Source organism: Crocodylus porosus, unplaced genomic scaffold, assembly GCF_001723895.1.
Source record: "Crocodylus porosus isolate Cpor-Errol unplaced genomic scaffold, CroPor_comp1, whole genome shotgun sequence".
NCBI lineage: Eukaryota > Metazoa > Chordata > Crocodylia > Crocodylidae > Crocodylus > Crocodylus porosus.
This window is the reverse complement of record NW_017728947.1, coordinates 104,731,336-104,751,172: the sequence shown is the minus strand read 5'-3', so window position 1 is coordinate 104,751,172 and position 19,837 is coordinate 104,731,336. Positions and strand designations below refer to the sequence as shown.

The 19,837-nt window shown below is 46.7% G+C and overlaps 1 protein-coding gene across 3 annotated transcripts in view; it reads left to right on the top strand.

Annotated features, from left to right (window-relative positions):
* The window catches only part of PPP1R36 (protein phosphatase 1 regulatory subunit 36), a 32,812-nt gene extending 16,463 nt beyond the window's left edge, over positions 1–16,349 (top strand). The window contains exons 5-12 of one of the 3 annotated variants that reach the window (XM_019550822.1): positions 82–215; positions 412–478; positions 2,821–2,919; positions 5,057–5,197; positions 9,990–10,032; positions 11,492–11,688; positions 11,779–11,973; positions 14,743–16,349. In XM_019550822.1, coding sequence (XP_019406367.1) covers positions 82–215; positions 412–478; positions 2,821–2,919; positions 5,057–5,197; positions 9,990–10,032; positions 11,492–11,688; positions 11,779–11,973; positions 14,743–14,980 — 1,114 coding nt within the window. In that variant the 3' untranslated portion in view covers positions 14,981–16,349. Of the gene's footprint in view, positions 1–81; positions 216–411; positions 479–2,820; positions 2,920–5,056; positions 5,198–9,989; positions 10,033–11,491; positions 11,689–11,778; positions 11,974–13,312; positions 14,158–14,742 lie in introns of those variants that run through there. The other 2 variants (XM_019550824.1, XM_019550823.1) reach the window with 2 other exon arrangements.
* Positions 16,350–19,837: the final 3,488 nt, after the last annotated feature.

Here is a 19,837-nt window from a genome sequence, read left to right as displayed (position 1 = left end):
AAGAGAGAACCTTCCAGGTGTTAACAACAAGCATGTATAACACGAGGGGAATGAGCAGCGTGTTTTAAATGATGTTTGCAGGTCAACTCCCACTATGTTTCAAGAACTGTTCGGTGCAAAATTCCCTGAGAAAAGATTAAAGTCAGTAGAAGCGATATCGCCCAGGCTGTCAAAACGTGGACAAAAAGAATATGTGACCCTGGATGATGTTAAATGTGAGCAATTTTATTTCAATACCCTATTACTCTTACAGTTTGGAAAAGTATTTCTTGAAAAGGTTAGGGCTCATAGTAGAGATAATATCTTTTATTAGATCAGCAAGATATTTGCAAAACAATCCTTTAAAATTTCTTGGAAAGGTTGATTTTTACTGGATTTTTAACATACATTTTTTCCTCTGTGTATTTTCAGATGCTGCTCTGTTTTTAGTACAAGAAAATGAATCGTATCATATATCCTCTTTTACAACAATTATGAGGTAGGCAGCTTGGAATTTGAAGTATTTTTGTGTTTGCATTTTACTGGCATTGGATTTAGAGCTTGGTGGAAGATGCTACCAAATATATTTTAGCCCTGAAATGGACAGAGAATTCATCATCTTATCCTCATGCAAGGCTTTTTACTATGTTTAATAATCAAGGCCTAGATTGTAAAATGTGTTCAGATTTTAGAGGTATTTAGATGTGGAATTCCCACTGAACTGCCTTTTAAAAATTTGGGCCTTGGGGTCTATGTTGCTGGCACTCTGGCTAGCATGGCTGAGTATGAGCAATTGGTACCATAGTTTGCTTCTGTTCGTCAGCAGTAAATTATTTCCATACTGCCCAGTAGGGCTGTGCAAAACGGCACCATTCCATTTTGCCTTTGTTTCGAGGTTTTGACAGAACAGTGTTTCGTTTCGAATTTCATTTTGATTCGAAACAGCTGTTCTGTTTTGCTTCGTTGAAACAGTGAGGCTCTTTCGACTCTGTTTCAACGTTTTGCTAGATTGGGAAGGTCGAAACAGCAAAATCGTAGATTTCATAGACATCAGGGCTGGAAGGGACCTCGGAAGATCATCAAGTCCAGCCCCCTGCCCCAGGGGCAGGAAGTCAGGAGGGTTCATAGGATCTCAGCAAGATAAACATCCAGATGTTTCTTGAAGGCATTCAAAGTAGGTGCTTGAAAGCGTTCAGAGTTGGTGCTTGAAATGAAACAAATTGAAATGAAACAAAGGGCTTTGGAGCAGCCTCGAAACAAAACGAGGCTAGTTGAAATGTTACAAAAGTTGAAATGTTTCGACCATAGCACTGGGGATGGGAAGTCAGTCCAGCTGACTGGGCGTACCCGCCACTTTAAGGGCCCAGCCAAGTGGCCAACAGGTGCTTAATTGCAGCAGTCAGTTTTGATCCATGGCTGCCTATATAAACAGGGCAGTTTGCTGCTGGCAGGGCAGGCAGTAACATTGCCTGGCTGCAAGGCTGCTTGGAGCATCCTGGAGGTAAGGGCAGGAGCTGGAGGGGATGGTTTGGAGGCTCCTGGTCGTGGGCATGACCTAAAACTGCACCTTGCCAGGAGTGAGTGGCCTGGTGGGGCTCTCAGTGGTGTGGGAGCCCCCAGGAACTGTCAGACCAGTTACTACCCAAAGTAACTGCAAAGTATTAACCTGGTGAAAGGCAAGTAGAGGCACCTTAACCCCAGCCCTCACCTTCAGGTGGGTCATAGTACATCAGAGCAGGATAGGCCAGGTAAGCTTCTGGAGGTGCCTGAGCCTGTTGGGGGAGTGACCACGCAGGGCCAGGCACACTTCCAGGAGCACCTGAGCCGTGAATGGGGGAATCCTGATCCCAAAGTGCAGGCAGGAGGCAAAAACCCCACTGAGGTACTTGACTGGTCAATGCTGGGGCCAGGACCAAAGGGTCAAAAGGGCCAGGGGCTCACTACGAGGGATGCCCACAAAGCGCTAAGAAGCTCGGGGTCCCAGCTGGGCCTGAAATGGTGCCAGGGCTTACGAAAGCTGAAGGTCCCCAGGTTTGGAGGCCACAGCTAATGGGCGAAGGCTGAGCTAACTGCCCGAGATGCCATCTGCGAGGCTTGGGCCATGGTGTAGCGGTGGAACAGAGCCGCGGATAGCCCTCATCAACATTGGGGTGTAACGATGGGCAGCCTCCTGCCTTAACTAACAATGTTATTAATTAACAATGGGGCGTGGCGGGTGAGACAGGTGGGCGGTGTGCCGAGAGACAGGAAACTAGCCCTGAGGCTAGCCAGGGATGCCTACTTCGCCACACCATCCCCAGTGTTAAGATCAGGCTGGGGATGGGAAGTCAGTCCAGCTGGGCTGAGTTTCCCCAGTGTGATGATGGCACTGGGGAGGGGAACTCAGCCCAGCTAGACTGACTTCCCATCCCTAGCACTATGGTCGAAATGTTTCGACTAGCCTTGTTTTGTTTCGAGGCTGTTTCAGAGCCCTTTGTTTCATTTTGATTTTGCTGTTTTGACCTCAAAATGAGTTGAAATAGTGGCGAAACAAAATGGCCAGTGAAATTTTGCATAGCCCTACTGCCCAGAGCAAGAGGATTTCAGATGCAGAAGTTATATTACCAATCTATTTCTGGAGGTCTGTGTCCTGTAATACGTTCTTGAACATGGGCATCTTGGACATTGTGTATTTCCATAAGGACCCGCAAACCTTTTTTATTGAGTCTAGTGCTCTCTACAAATAAGACTTCTCAGGCTAAGAAGCCTGAGAGTGCGTTAGCAGCCTGTAGCTCGTTAGGGGCAAGGGGACCTTTAACCCTTATGTCAGGTGTCACAACGATCTTCTTAACTTTTGTTTAGGAGTAGACAGCTTGATGAATTCCTCATGGCTCTGCTTTACTACTTGTCTTATTTTCTGGAGAAAATCACACTGGAAAAGAAACCGAAATCTTTAATGGGGTAAGTAAGAGACCTCTATGAAGGTAAGGATGCACAGGCAGATCCTGCAAGCCCTTGCTCTCACAGGAAATTCTTCCTCCAGGGAGAGCCCCATGGCTCCAGTAGGATGCACATTTGAGTAGGGATTACCCACGTGCAAAGGCTGAAGGATCAGGCTCCTGAGATATACAGGGTATATTTCCCACTTCTGGTTCTGTTTGGAGGCATTGATCTGCTGTCCACAAGGAAGGCTCTGCAAGGCTGCTTAGCAATCCTGGCATATATTGGCACAGTTAATAGAGTTAAAGACTGAGGACCTGCTCCTGTAGGCACATGTGGTACCAAAAACACTCATCTCACCTCCGACCTTGGTACTTCTCCTCCCTGCCTTTTGTCTGCCTTGTCTATTCAAACTTCAAGGCACAGACTAGTTCTTACTTGGTTGGTATAGGTACTGTGCTTAATGCACTGTCTCACTTGGAAAAATATTATGCCCTTTACTTTAGTGAGAATGCAGAGACATGGGACATTGACACCGATGTAGTTTGCATCAGTTTGTACAGCAGAATAAGTTCCATCAGCGTCTGGAGTGAAGCACTTCGTTCCATTTGTTGCGATTACAATATCTTGCCACTAGGTGGCATGACCCAGTAATAGGTTTTTTGCATGGAGCAAAGGGCTACTTGAATGAAATCGGCTAAGGCTGCAGATACCAGTGTAACTTACATCAATGTGTCGTTATTTCTGACTTTCTGAGGTCTAATTTTACCCCCGGGGAGTAATTCGTGCTGGCATTGGGCTGTCTGTTATGCGTTCATGCCACATTCGTTTCAGTGTAAAGGCCGATTACATCAGAGTTGAAGTGTAGCATGTTGTACCCTGGAACTAGTCGTAGAAGTTAGTAGTGCACCCAGCTGTGTGTATTTGTTGGATGTGGCCTCAAGTAATCAAATGATTTCACCAGTGTCACCTTGCAAGAGCTGTTCTAAGCAAGCAGCCTTTTGTAAGAGGTTAATTCACTGGCAGCTTGCAAAGTATGAACCCCTCCCTGTCTTGCAGCAGGGTTTTGCCACAACTCTGGTAACCAGCAGAAGGCCGGTATTTCCCAGTGCCCATAAAAGTTAATGACCCATATGTTATGGAGCTACAATAGAAATTCCAGCAATGAAAGTAGCTTTCCATTATATGCTGGACTTTAGTATCCTTAAAACTAATACCTCATGCATGAGGTTTCTTATGTGTTGTCTCCTGCCTAAACGAAGTTCTTGTATTTGGGGTCACTTTATTTTGGGTCACTTTTATTTTAAATTGCCATGTCTAGGTGGTTTAAAATGTGTGTATACCCGATGATTAGGTATTATAAACAAGTTGCATTATTGCAATCATATGCTAGATCAGGGGTGCTGAACCTCCAGCTCCATGTCATCCACCTGGGAGTCTCCTCCTGGGTCCAAAAATTGCTTCTCCCCTGCTGCCAAATTTCCAGACCTGTGGGGAGCCCTGCAGATTGGATAACATGGCCCTGTGCGCTATATTGCATGCACAGGGCCTGGTGGTGGCTGCGGAGGGCCCGATCCTGATGCTCTGGGCCAGGTGAAGGCAGTGTTGCCCAGTCCTGGTGTGCTAGGTTGGGTGGAGATGGTTCAGTCTGATCATGGCATGCTGGGCAGGGTGGTACTATAGTGATCAGGGTGTGCAAGGCCTGCAGAAGCAGTGCAATCCAGACGTGCAGGGATGAGTAAGGCAACATGGAGCTGGGCAGCTGCAGTGTGGGGCCTGATTTTGGCACCTGGGGCCCAATCTGACATGTGGACCAGCCCCATGGCAATTTCAATTCAGACTACAGATGTTCACATGCATGTAGGGATGGCGGTACTCTGGATTTAACATAGAAAAATGTAAGTCTATAAATGCCCAGAGAGACTTACACCCAGAGATATTGTGTTGCCCCACCAGCATTACAAAGCTGCCTAGAAAGCCATTGAAATTAGTCTTCTAGTCTGGAAGTCAGCTCTCCAGAGCTGGTTTTGTGCCTCATGAGGGTTTGCTCAGAGGAACAAACACATTTTTTTCTGAAACAACTGCCACACTTTGAAGGATCTTTTCTAAATAGTGCACCTTTCCTAAAGGCTTTTTTTTATTTATATAATTTTAACAGGACTCTGAACTTGCTAGAAAGAAAGGACATGGAGGAGGCACTAGTTAAGCTCTCCATAGCCAAGACACAGCTTGCCAAGATATACTGCATCCTCATTCTTGGACTGGGAATGGCTGATCAGCATCACATGGCTTGCGGCAAGTAAGGAAATGCCTGGGACAGCCACAGAAACCTTTCCCCTATGGTAACCTCTGCTACTGTGAGGAGCCATTGTGCCTGGGCCCCCATATTATGACAGACAGATGACCACAATAACCCAATCCAAGTGAGCATCTGTATATAACTGTTGCAGGAGTGAAAGTACTGGACAGAGCCAAAGGAACACAAGGCAGGATTTGGAGAGTGTCTGGGGCCTGGCATCTGCCTGGTATCTTTTCACCTCTAAATGTGTGTGACTTCAGTTTTCAGTAAAGTGGTGTGGCTTCAACACACTGCAGCAGGGCTTTGGATCCCTCCCTTGGGGCTTTGTGCCTGGTTTGTAGAAGCGTCACCAGCTCGAAGAACCATAAAGTCCTGATGGAGCCCGGCACAATTGACTAGACATGATTTGCCACCTCTGCATCCTTAGGGCAGATGGTTAGGGGCAGTGGTTGCTAGAATGTGTGAAGGTCAGTACATTTTAGGAGGAGAAAGGTAAGAGACTGCATCTGTGTAACACATCAAGAAGCACACCTCCCTGGGATGGAAGTGGCAGAGCGCTGCTGCACAGCTCACCAGGACATGATGAGTTTCCCCTGGAAGCTGACAGGAGACAATTCAGCATCAAAATCCAGGGTGTGGGAACTGCCCCAGGCAAATCTGCGGCTTTCTGCAGTCATCTGCTGAGCTCCTCTGCTGACAACTCCCAGGTTCACTCTCTGACTCTCCTACCCTCTGCCTCAGAGTCACTTCCATGTACTTAGAGGGCAGGGAGGGGGTTTCCTCCTCTTGGGTGGGAAGCAGGGAAGGGGCTTTCTTGGTGATGAAGAGGAGAGGAAGGAGCCCACTGCAGGCCTCCTGGATAGGGTCAGCTCATCCTCTGGGAGCATGCCAACATTGTGTGTACTGCACTTGCGTTTCTGGACTGACTGCACTGAGTGATGTGGGGATTATTTTAAGTATCTTGCTGATTGGGCAGTGCTGCACTGGCCATTCCTCCTTCCTGTTGGAGCAGGCAGGATAGTACAGCTCCAAATGCTGTGGGTGCAAAACCTGGCCTTTGGGCCTTCCTGCCTAAGTCAGCTAGAGCTGCTTATATCGAAAAACTAATACCCCCACTGTCATCACTAGGACACCGTTTCCTTCACAACAAATCAGAGGAGCCAATTCCCTCACTTCTTTTGCCTGATAGAAGACAAGGTGCAGGGTTGTTGCTATAAAAAGAGAGGGTTATACAACAGGTAATAAGGGATCAACATGAGATATTAATATTTGCTTTAAATGGTACCCTGAGGCCCTGAAGAGAAGGGCGGGGGGCACTATGAAGCTCCGCAGGAGGGATGAGAAGAAATATCCATTTCCAGTATTAGTTATGAGGGAATTGTAACCATTGCTAGTGGGTGCACAGTGTAGCCAATGCTAAGTGCTTTTGAAAATAGTGCCATATCCACACCTGTCCCTCAGTGATGGGTCCCTCCATGACAGATCACACACATACATTTTGCAAATATGTGAATAGATAAATACAGTCCTTCCAAAACTGACTCGGTCTTTGAGTGTTGGCTGCATCCTCCCTGGTAACTCCCTAAGCCTCCTAGACTAAAAAGTATTCTGCAACTCTAATCAACATGCATTGGCCATTTGGGTGAGGTGGGTGGGAAATTTCAGTGAGATGCTTTTGTTGGAAAATACCAATTTCTCAAAATGGAAAATATGGGAAAAGGGTCCCTTTTGGTAAACAAATTAGTTAGAACATCTTTTAGATAAAACAGTGGAAAAATTATTGAAATGTCCCTCTTGGACACTAGAAAAAATCTGTTTTTGATTGTGAAATAACTTTGTGTTTGGAAATCCACATTAATTATAGTTAAACAATCAATAAGATCAAAATGCACGGTGAAGGTATTAAAATGAAATTATCCCTCTGCCCAGCAAGGTGTTTTCATGTTGACGGTTCAAAGTATTTTCAAGATAGATTTTGACTTTCTATCTTGATTCAGGATGGGAATTTTTTTTTTGACAATTTGAAAATTTTGCATGGTATGGGAAATTTGTATCCACCCCAGGTCTACTAATTTTCCATATGCAGGCAGCAAATAAGTGATTGGTCAGGAGTTTTCTCTAGAAATTAAGCAAGGAGCTTATTCTGGCTTTTTCTTTGCTCTCTCGACAATATTTTAATAATCCTTGTAGCAGTAGGACACTGACTACCATGGTCTTCCTGCTTTACTTGTGGCAGGTTTGGGTGTTGTGCCTTGTGGTTGTGAGACAACGTTGTGTAGTTTAACTAGTAAATTGGAGAAGGATTTGTATGGGATGGTTTGAGTAGGGATAACCCTCCCTTAGGCAGTGGCTTGTACTAGATGTGACCACCAGGTCCCTTCCAGCCCGACTTTTCCATGATTTTAAGAAGAGTGTGGGTTTCAAATGGGATCCGTATGTGACTTAACAATTGAGGTGTTTGTAGAGTGCAGCTTAAAAATCCCAGTTTGATGTTATCTCAGGCTGGAGTTTGAAGGAGCCCCAGCAGACCTATTATTTACTTGCATCAGCATTAGTCCTTTTATGCCTCTGCTGCTGAGGAAGGAATAGGTGTGGCTGCCGTTCTCGTCTCAAACGGGTGGAACGGATTGCACAACATTTTTAATGATGCCAGTTTCCTTCAGGGGCTTTGTCATAATGGGAAAAATGCCTTGTATTCTCAAAGGCACATGCATTATTTGCATGTACATGGGCAAAACTCATTGAGGACTCTTATGGTCCTGGGTTGGCCCCCAGTCAATAAAATGCTTGTCAGGGCAGGAGAGAGTTGGTAAAATGGTACAGGAAACGCTTCCCTTTAGTGGGGCCTGCGTGCAGGATGCTGGGTTTCATTGAAGTTTGCAGATGCTGTGCCTGTGTTTTAATGCAGTACCTGGGCTTTGTTAGTTGAAGCATTAGTTCTTAGACACACTGACAGGTCTAGAGACGCCATCATAGTAGTGCCTGGTTTGCTCCCCACTCACTCATTGCAGGCTACCTGGAGAGAAGTTGTGGCATCTCCATCCCTGGACATTTTCAAGAGCAGGTGACAGAGACACTTGGCTGGGATGGGTTAGTCGGGGATAAGCTGAGCAGGGAGCTGGACAAGATGACTTCATGAGGTCCCTTCCAGCCCCACTTTTCTACAATCCCTTCATGCGTCTCTTACGAGCTTTGTCCCAAACTCTTTGAAGACGGACTGTTTTCCTAACCCTACCTACATTTTTTAGCTAAGCTGCAAGAGTGCCTTAGACACAGGAGCTTCCTGCATCAAGGAAATGCTGTCAGGCTCATCCTAATCATAAACCTTGAGCACTTAACCTCCTCTTCTCTCCTTTTCCTGGGGAGGTTAGTGGTGGAGGGGAGAGAGATGGAGGCACATGGCCCTGCTTGGCTCTAACTGAAGGGCCTTTTTCACTGACTTGTCTTCAGTTTCCATTGCACAGCTCTCCCAGAATGCAGGGAACCTTGAGGTCACTGCACAAGCTATGTCAAGGCTAAAAGATCAAGTCAGCGCTTAAGAGGTCATTTAGCTTAATACTGTAGAAAATGTCAAAGGCAAACTGTTTGTGCCTTACTCTGCCTTGCAGGTATGGACAAGTAAGAAAGGGCGCTAAACTATGGATCTCTGCAGTTACGATTGGCTATGGTGCTCAACCAGTATTCCTTAAACTGTTCCCCTGCAAGAGGAAGTCAGCTGCCTTTGGTGCCACCTCGCCTGCCTTGCCTAACTCATGGAGTTTGGGATCTGCAGCTGGGGAGATGGCAGGGTCAGATAAGGAGATGAAGGGTTGGGTCACATGGGGAGAGTTGGACAACGTCTGCCTGGGCTTGTGAAAGAGTCAGCAGATAATTAAGATAGCAGACAGCATATTATGTGTGTGGGCTGCTCTGAGCTGAAATGTCCATGTGCTGGCACTTGGAAAGTCCTCACAATATGGAGCAGCTGATGTAGTGTTGTCAGACAGCCAGAGAAAATCACAGTAGGTTTGATTGCTGGCACAGAGACATGGAGCTTCCTGTGTAGCCTGTAGGATCTACCAAATCTTGCAGGAGCCTGTAAGGAGTGTGTATGTGAGGGGAATTACTTTGCCTTTCATGAGGGGAAGCTCTTCTCCCTTGCAGAAGGACTGAGTAGCTTTTTTGAGGTTCAGCTTCCCTCCTGCAGGGCTTTGGCACTGGACTTTGGCTCAGCGTGACAAAGATTTGACTTGGGTGTATATCAGAGTCACCGTACTTCCAAAGCCACTCTTCCCTTGGGCAAGTCACTCTGCTCGGACAAAGGTCTTTCTCCCTAAAGCTTTTTTAGTCTTTGAACCCCACCTACCAATCTGCTCCATTCAGTACAGTCTCTCATCTTTGGCCTACCTGTGCTCCCTTGCTAAATATTCCCCACAAGATGTCCTGGAGAGATTTGCTTTCAGTAGGAGCAGAGTTAGACCCAGGCTGAGCGCAATAGAAAAGTAAATGGGGGTGGAGCACCTCTGGCCATTAGGCCCTGGTGTCAGGCTCTGGCAGGTTTAATTAGCTGAGCTGAATCGTTTGCATATTCTCATTTAGCATATTCTTATTTTGTATTAGTGCTGAAAAGGCTGCCTTTCTCTTGGGCAAGTGAGTGTGTGCATACTAATGAAGAAGATTACTAGAAACTGGGCTTGCTGTGTTGATGAAATGCTAGCTTGATCTGTTACTCTGTGTTCCGCCCGACACGCTGTTCGTAAGACTGCAAATGCCACTCTCACTATTAAAGTTGTGCTTTTGTTCATTGCCTTAGGAGAAAAACATCATCGTCACAGAAAGACCGGGAGTTCTTTGAGGTAGGAAAGGCCTATTACGAACTGGTGGTGTGACCGACTGATATCCTGGAGCACAGTCGTTGTGACACAAGGGGGATGTCCATTTTCAGCTCCTTCCTGGTTATCCCAACTATGTATTCCCAGGCCAAAGAAATGGAAATAGGATTCCTTTTCTTCTGAACTACTCCAGTTTTTTTAGGTCTTTACAAAATATAGGCTCTCGTGGCCCTTCTGGCCTAAGCCTTTCCCTCATGAAGTCTCCAAGATTACCTTTGTTCCAGTTTCCTCCTCAACCAGGCCATCTCTGAGCCAGAAAGCTTGCTGGGGCCCTCCACAGCCCCTAGAGAGTCAGCTCTGTAGGTTTGCTCCGAGTTTGGTATCTGGACTCACAACTCTCTCCACTGTTAAGGGCTTTGTCAGTCCCTTTGTATTCCCTGTGGTATGTTGTAATGTTTCCAGATGCCAAGAATCTCTTTCCATCCCTATATATGCCAGGGTGCCAATTTTGACAGCTAATTTCCATATGCCAGACTAATAGACACCCCATTTGAAACCAATACAGTATTTGGTACTTCAGTATGTGATTGTGATTTGCTTCGTGGGGCAAGTTGTCTTATCTCCAAAGCTCCAAGGACACAGATTTATCCTAATGGCACTGAGTGGCAGATGCTGTGTTCTAATAAAGACAGGCTGAACAGCGATTCTTTTTTATGGGGCCATGTTCAGTGTGGGCTGAGGTCCCTGCTATTTGACTGCTGGCTAAATAGGCATGAAAATTAAAGTTTTGCTCCTGTAATTGCCAAGGAACAATGATCTCAGATTTGACAGTGATGTTTTTTGGGACCGTTGTTTCATAGGTGGTAGGGTCGAAAGGGACCTGAGCAGATCAAGTCCAACACCCTGCCATGGGCAGGAACGAATGCTGGGGTCATGTTTGCATTCAATATGAAACTGCACTTCCAGTCATCTCTGTATTTTTAAAAAATCAATGTCCTCTTTTCCCCTCGATCCTAATGGCAGTGCAGTGAATCGGTGTGAGGTGACACTAGTCTTATATACTGAAACACAGACGTACAAAGACAGATCATCATGCATGGCTGTGCAACAAACAGTGGGCTCAGCACCTTCCTATTGCAATTATGCCCAGGGTGGGGCTAGTCACTCACTGACTTCACTGAAGAGAGCAGCACAGATGTAGGACGCAAGACATTTGGCTCTAAAAGCTTACGACATAGGCACGCTGATTGACTGTTACAAGGTACAGAGGGGCAGGGTGAGTTGATTGTGTGTCTTTGCCCCAAAACAATGTTACAAAAGAATCTGCTATAACACTGGGTCAAATTCTGCACTCACAGACCTCTGCTCTCGTCAGTGAAGTCAGTGAGCGATTAGCCCCACCCTGGGCATAATTGCAATAGGAGGGTGCTGAGCCCACTGTTTGTTGCACAGCCGTGCATGATGGTCTGTCTTTCCCATTCAGTGCTTCTACAACTTCTGCACATATGTAGCTTGGGTGGCATTCAGACGGAAACACTTCCAGGAGATTCAGGAGGAAATCGGCAGGCTGCTTCGCTCTGATGTATTCAATCCTGCACTGAAGGAGAAGAGGTACCCTGGAGTGCAGTGGTCAACAGAGGCCTCTGCTGATCAGAGGAAAGTGCTCTTTCCATATGACAGGTACAGCATGTGGCTTGCTACTGGGGCACATGAAGGGGCCTGCACCATGGGCCAGCAAGCAAGTGCCCTTTGCATTGGCTTTCTCTGCAGGAGCGTGTACGCCAGGCGTCCGGCCATAATGAGTGTGGTGGGTCAGCGCTCGCCAGTGCTCAGCACACTGTTGCCCTTGCCCAAGGACAGTGCCCACTATCTCTTCCAGAACCATTACCTCCACCGGGGAAGGACCGCTCCCACCAACAAGAGCAAGGACCACCTGGACTTCACAGCAGTTGTGTTTACACCCAAGTAAGGAGCTGTTTCCATGGCGGCTGGTGGTGGGTGTGCAAAGAAGGTCTAGAAGTTGTTGAGTTTTCCTCACTGGGGGTTGTCAGAATAAGGGTGCATCTCTACAGCTATCAGTGTTGCACACAGGACCAGATTAGTGTCAGAGCAGGTAGCTCAGGTGTACTGGTGGCAGCCCACAGCTCCACGTGAACCACGCTGAGCTGTGTAGCTGCTACAGTTATGTGGCTTCTAGTATCCAAACTTACCTAGTTTAAAGATAGCTTGGATCTGACTGCACTTCGTTGCAGTTATAGTTAGGGGTCTACTCAAATTGTGATTTCACAGAAACTGCAAAATCCAGGATTGTCCATGAAAGCAACTTAAAAAAAAACTTAATAAAAATAAAATTCTGGCTTCCCCGGTGGGAGCTAGCAGTCCTTGCTGCTGTGGCCTGGCTTTGCAGCCCGCCTGGCAGGGGGAAAGCGCTGGCTGGCAGGGCAGCAGCAAGAGCAGCAGATGAGATGGCGGCTGCCCGCTCGTCCCTCTATCCCCATTGGGGCCTCTCCGCCAATCAGCACCAAGGGGCGGGGCCGATGGAGCACATCCGGGGAATAGCTGCAGAATTTCTGCTGTGATCAAATCATGAAAATTTTTTAGTTTCACTGCGATTTAAGTAGGTCCCTAGTTATAGTAGCGATTGCACTGTAGACATTGCTTAAGTAATGGATGGCAAGACGGTAGAGGGGATCCAGTGGCCTGATTCTGCGGCCTCCAAAATCCCTCTCTCCTATCCTGTAACCCCGCCTTCTGGGGAAGCCATATTGCTTCCAGCAGGACCAAGGCAGCTCCCCTGCAAGCTGGAACAAGTGCTGGGGAGCCTGCACTCCCTGCCTGCTGTGGAGCCCAGCTCTTTGGGGCTTATCCTCAAGCTAGAGTTCGGGGGTTGGAGAGAAGGGGCTGGGAGCAACACAAACAGAGCCGCTGAGTCCCCTCCCCTCTAGAGCTTCCTCATTGCTTGAGACCATTTAGTGAAAGGCCAGACGTGAAAATGGTCACTCTAAAAGGTGCCCTGATATTGGATTGCCCTGGGCTCCCTGCACTCCCATTCACTGGGACGTACATAAGGAAGTAGTGTGTGTAGCCTCCAAAAACCTGCAGTAACATACGTGCAACAACTAAGGCAACTTCAATGGCATAGTCTTCCTCAGGCCTCCTCTCGCACTGTCAATACCTTCCTCTTGCCTCTAGAAAGGTGCCAACATTGTTTCATAGGGTCTAATTTATCCTTCTGAACACCTGTGGCTTGTTCCATGCTCCCGTGCTTTCTCTATCCATTTTCTGCCTGGCATGTTATCTGGAGCTCAAGGGTCAGGAGAACTACTGTGCTCCTTCCCCTCACCATTTGATGGGCAGTTATGAAGATGCTGAAACGCATGCTCTGTCACTGGTCTGGGGGAGGAAGTATTGTAGACGCGGAGTGAATGTCTCTGCAGTTCTGCTCTTCCAGCCAGGCGATGCAACATAAAAGGAGGCCAGAAGAAGAGTTTGCGAGAAACATTTTGATGAGACAGTTTTTTGGTGGAAAGCAATGTTTCATTCAAAGTGCAATGTTCTGTGGGAAAGTGAAGTGGCATTTGATGACATTTTTAATGGAAATGTTTTGAAAGAACTCAAAATTGAACTTGGTATTTCATTTCACCTTGATCATTTTGATTGGTGCCAATTTGCTGATTTTGCCTTGATTTTTATATTGTATATAATACTCATTTTAATATTATACTTATATATTACATTTAACATTACACCAGAATGTTTCAGTGAGGTTATTTTAAAATTTCCAGTTAATTTTTTTCATAAATCTCAGTTCTATGAAAAAAATTGAAATGTTGCAATTTCCCATGGGATAGTAATTCCACTTTCCAACCAGTGCAAAGCAGTGGGGACAAGGAACCTGAATTGTTTCAAGATGTAAGTTTACGGGATGATAACTTCATAGGACAGAGGTGTTTCTGGAGCAATAATTAGCACATAAACTGTGTCAGTTCATCATTTTGACTCGTGATAGGGTTGAGAGAAAACTCAGTCTCTGTGGGAGGTATCTGATAACTCCATGCTTTAGCATGCTTGTTGTCTGTAGGCCCAAAAAGATTTTTTCCCCCCTCATAATTGCTGTTTGGCTTACAGTTTTTGCTCTTTTATTGCTTTCCTTTACAGCTAGAATTAGGGGCTTGATTTGGATGCCCCAGTGCTGCTGGGTCTTAGAAATCTCTCAGGGGCCTGGCTGGAGGGTCTTGCTCAAACAGGCAAGGGTCGCATTTGGAGTCAGGAAGGAATTTCCTCCCCAGATCAGTTTGGCAAGGAACACTGGGGTTTTTTGCTTTCCACTACAGTGTAGGTTGGTCACTGGAGCCTATTTTAACCTAAGACATGTCCTGCTTCTGGCAATGCCCTTGCCTGGTGGTGCATTGTAGAGTTTGTATTGATAGGGTGCTTTGTGGCTGTGGTGCGTGAGTGATGCCTGAGTGTAATTTTTTCTGGACCTTTTTGGGCAATTGTTGCCTTTGAGGCATGGTCCTTCTCTAGGTAACAACATTACTGTGATACTCTGGTTGATTTATATGATGTGCTAGTTTTTTGTGGGAGTGGGGAGTTTCCCTTGGGTGGTGTTTACCTGCCATCCAACCAAAAGAGTTTCTTTTCAGTTTTGCCACATCAAATTGAAATCCCCCCCCCAGCAAATCGGCCTTTGCCTTGTGGCTTCAATTATAATAATGGCACGTTTTGAAACAGGGTGGGCATCATTGGAGCCCTACGCAGCAAGTTCAATCATCATACACTCATGCCTATTGGGGGGATGGAGGAGGAAGAGGAGGACGAGGAAGAGGAAAGGTCAAAGCAGAGCAGCTCCTCCGTCTACTCGTACAACCTGATGTCATCGTCCCACAGAGGCGTCCTCAGTGGATGCAGTCGTCAGAGCATCGTAGTCTCGAGAACCACTACGGAGGGGGACTATTCTGAGAATGGCTAACGTTCCTAGCATTGGGGTTAGTTTTACTGTGTGTAAAGGTGTTAAGTAAATAACTGTGAAGTTTCATTTTTAAAAGCAGGTATCATTTCTTATCAGCAGCATAGCTTAGTGCATGGAGTTAGGATGCAGGACCCTTAGGTTTATTCCTGGCTCTGCTAAGTGGACACGGGTAAGTCACCTTGCCTCTTGTGTCTTAGTTTGTCCATCTGTGCAATGAGGAAAGTGATATTGAAATGCTGACATCTACAGATCAGAAGAATTTAAGACTCATGTGGAAAAGTTCTGAGAAGACTCGGCTGGTTAGGGCTGAAATGGTTTTACAAGATGTTCTCCTGATCTTGGCAATATATCGCTTTTACTCCTTTTTGATTGCACTGTGTTTTGCATGTGCTACCAATGCAGATTAATTCATGGTACATTTTACACAGGAATAGCAGAGAAGTACACCAATGTTTCAAGACGTATGCTGAGATTTTCTGTTGTTGCTAACTGGTATCACTTTATGGAAGTTAAAGAGCTCTGCTTATTTACAATGCATGAGGATTTGCTTTGCAGGTTTTAATTCTGTAAGTTTGGTATCTACATAAATCCCAAGTTTATATTGGTGGGGAAAGTGCATCCAAACATGGGTTTAAATGTGCATTTGGGTTATCAACAGGTAGAAATAAAAGCAGATGCCTCATAAAAAAAAATAGGAGAGTTCACTTACACATCTGTCAGGTTTCATTAGTTTTCATAAGCAGAAAACTTAGGGTGAAATCCTGGCCTCATAGAAGTGAATTGTATTGAGATCAGGATTTCATTTCTTGCCTCTAGCAATGCAGGAAATCTCAGGGAAAACATTTTCATAAAAATGGAGAAGGGGAATTTAACATTGTGTTTAGAGCTGGTTGGGAATTTTCGAAAAAAGAGTGTCTTTGCTCCACTTGTTGTTAGCCATGTTGGTCTGAAGACTGGCCGAAGATAGGGCAGGGTGGCACCTTAGAGACTAACCGGTTCTGAGAGGCATGAGTTTCTGTAGGCAACAACCTATTTTTTCTTATCCTAGCATTGGAAGAAGTAGGTTGTTGCCCAAGATAGCTCATACCTTTCTGAACTACTTAGTCCCTGAGGTGCCACCCTGCCCTGCCTTCTGCTGGGCCAAAACACGAAAGAATTCAATCGGGGTTAGGGCACATCGCTGTAAATATGGGACACTGACTGTTGCATCTTTCCTTTCAATCACACATACGGCAAGTCAGACGAGTGACCTGGCCCCTGGACTGTTGACTAATTTGCAGGAGCCTCTTGTAGTTTCTCCAACTGGAGCTTTTCTGTCATGTATAAGTAATGAGAAGTGCTTGTTAAATTAAATTAATTGTCTATTCTCTCTCTCCCTTTCTCTAGCTTTTCATACCAAAAATTGTTGAAAGGCCTAGGGTTCAGCTGGGTAAGAAATGAGAAAATGTATATGATCTTGAAAAATGTCACTGCTTGAGAGGCTTGTGTCCTTCCCAGCAGTAATCGGAGTGCGTTATTTACACTGCTATCTGTGGGAGAGCGAGATCCGTCCATGCTAAGTTCAACGTGCTTTGTCCAAAACAAACACTTCTAGATTAGGCATTTCTGTATTTGTGTAGGCAGGGCAACTCAATGAAAAAAAATACAGAAGAAACAGATTTGAGCTTAAGGATATGCCCTTGCCTTCATATTTCCTCAAACACCCAGCCTGGCTGACTATTGTTGGGTATATTTAACTTGTTTTCATAACAGTCAGATTTTGCAGAGGTTTGTCAAAATAAGCAATACAGTAATGCTTTGTAGGACAGTAATATTGCCTTCATGTTGTCCTGTCTGGTCTGAGGAGTAGTTCTGAGGAGCAGTTCATGCCAATGACCAAAATCTCGTCAGGGGACTTCAAGATTTTAAATTTGCTGAGAACTTGATAGGGAAATGCACGCGCAGCTGCATAGTAAAGCTGCTTGAGCATTTACTGTGATTACAGGTGCAAGTGGCCAGTCAAGCAAGGGATGATGGTTGTGGTGGTCCTAGAAGTCCCTTGCACTGTGTTTTCCCTAGTGAGTGCTGCTGCAGTAACTTGGCTTACTAGTAAAAGCTGAGTGATCGATCTGGTGCAGACTTGCTACTGATCACAGTGGCAGCTTTGCATGGGTTGAGAAGTCCTTTGTTGAACTGAGGGTGCGATTTGTTCCTCTGTACAGAACAAACCTGGCATGCCTGTACTTTTCCACATTGGCCTTACAAAAGCTGCTCATCCCTGGAAAGCCCAAGGGAACACTGAGGCCAGTCCAGTGGATTGAGGGGGGCCTCTACCATGCAGTCATACCTGGGGTTCCTGCACATGTCCCTTGAAGTGGTCTGGGTATCGGTTTAATTGAGGGCTGAATTGGTCCTGCAGTTGGACTGGGCCTGCCTCCCCCTGGCAAGAGCGAGAGCAGGAGCAAAGCCAGGCCGCCAGGTGCTGACCGGAAACACAGCTGTTGGGTACAAGGGGGCCACTGCACCTCCCAGAGCTGCTGAGAAAGGAGCTGAGCAAGTGGCAGGAGCCTTCACAGGAACAGCTGTTAGTGGATCTTGAAATCTCCGTGCGACATAGCTGGGTGTCTCAGAATGAGAGAGCTTGTCTGTGCTCTGTGCTCGCCTCTGCTCACGCACGGAGAAGGGGCCAGGCAATCCCTATGACCTACAGGGGCAGGCCAGCCCCATCAGTCCACTGGGGAGCCACCTCTGGCCATGGGCAACTGAGGAATACGTTCTGAGCACAGGCGGAGGGAGGATCTGGGACCAGGCTTGTGCACAGTTAATTCTGTCTGCCCAGCCTTTTCCCCACTCAACTCATTGCCTGAAATCTACTGGGTGCATTAACTGTGGTCTGGGCCTTAAAACCCAGAGCGCCTAGAGACAGTTTGGGGCCTAGTCTTTAATGATACACTAAAAAATAACTTTGAGCAGTTGGAATTGGATTGATAAATCTCTTGGGACTCAGGTCCTTCTGGCAGCAGCCTCTCCCAGGGCCCCCTGCACAGGTCTAAGCCTGCTTGACAGAAGAGACTCGTTCATGTTATTGTAGCAGAAGCAAGATTTTGTGTTCCTAGCACAGGCAGCCCAGGCTTGCCTAAGCCTGTAAGCAAGACCCTGCAGCCTTCCACACATGACACTGAATCATCCTGCCAGCTGGAGAAAGTGAGTCAGAAAGGGCATTTGAGAAGCTTAATTTATCACCCCCTTGTTATCCGTCCCAGGAGGATTTTGCTCTGAAATATGCACCCTCACTAATGACACTGTAGCATGCAACACGGCTCCTGGCTTCTTGGCAAGACTTTGTGGGTAGTTTTGCATGCAGAAATCAAAGCCAGTTGGCTATTTCTGCAAAAGGACTCTCAAATTTGTGAAGAGTCTTGGAATGAAACCATGCAAGCCCAAGGAAGGCTAACCAAATGCCCATCAATGAGAAAAGCAAACAGGAGATTCTCTGCCCTAGCTCCTGTTGTACCTCCGGTTTCTTTACCCCCTTGGGCTAATTTGTACGTGGCTTGTATTAAGCACTCCCAGCTGCATGGCCCAGTTTCTTGATTGGCTTTTTGTTACAGCTCTGCCATTCATCTGCACCATATAGGGTGTGTCAGCCTTTCCACTGCAAGCGTCTATTTTCAGACGTTTATAACTCTGTTGTAAAAATTCACGCCAGGCAGAAACTTGGCAGAAATAGCCTCAGCTGAGAAGCCGGTTTGAAAAAGAGAGGGCGAGCAAGTGAGCAAGCACATGATAGTAATCCGGTCATTTGTGAGTTATGAGAACTCCAGCTCTCAGGAATTAGTGGGAGGTAGGGAAGAGGGCTGGTGCAGGGGCAATTGTTGTGTCCTGCTGCAGGACCTGAGGCAGGTGGAGGACTGTCTTGCTCTGTTCAGCCATGCTACTTTGTTATCCATTTGTGTGATAACCATATACCCCTGCTTCCTCTTTCCACAGTTGAGGTTCCAGGTGGATTTGGGGAGCCCACAGAGAAGCCAGCAGCCACTGTATGCAGTAGATAGCTCAGGAGAGGCTCTTGGTGGGCCATCATTGAGGGGCACTGCCATCTGGGATCTTGCACTGTAGATCAGGCCCCCAGTTAAAAGATCTATATCATTCACTGAACTGAGGGATTCAGTGAAAGGACCTGTAGACCCTGCAACTAAGAAGAGAGGGACTGAGGTCCTGGGACCAAGCTGTGGTCCATCTAGTATCTTCTCTATGACACTGGGCATCACTAGATCATCAGAGGAAGATGGAGAAACACTGCTGTGTGAATCCACAGGCCATTTCCTAGGAAAGAGGCAGCACAGCAGCTGTGACTGCTGCTCACAAGTCAGAGGCTGTAGGAGCAGCTGTAGGATGGCAGGTTCACCACTGCCTAAACACCTTCAGGAATTCCCCACTGTTTCTCTGTTGCTGAAACCTCATGATCTTAAAAGAGCATTTGCCTGCCAAGGGACACAAACATCCCTCCTGCTTCTTTCTTGTGGTAAGAGGAACCCAGCCAGACATGATGCTGGCCACATCACTCTCGTGTGTTTGCCGCGGAGGAGACTGGTGTGCTCAACCCTGCTAGTCCAATGGGATACTGGCTTGGGCAGATCTTGGATTTTTTTTTGACTATTCATTTGACTTTTGTGCAATGAATGGCATCCAGTCCCTCTCTTTCCCCACACAATAGCTACAGCACAGGTAGCAGCAGCTGCCCGCCCCCCCCACTGTCCTGCCCCAGGGCCTCAATCCTAACTCAGTGGGGCAGTCCCACAATAACAGCCCTTGCCCTTCCCCCTGAGAGTGCCAACAAGGGGTGGCTGGCTGCCAGCTAGACTCAGTAGGGAATTG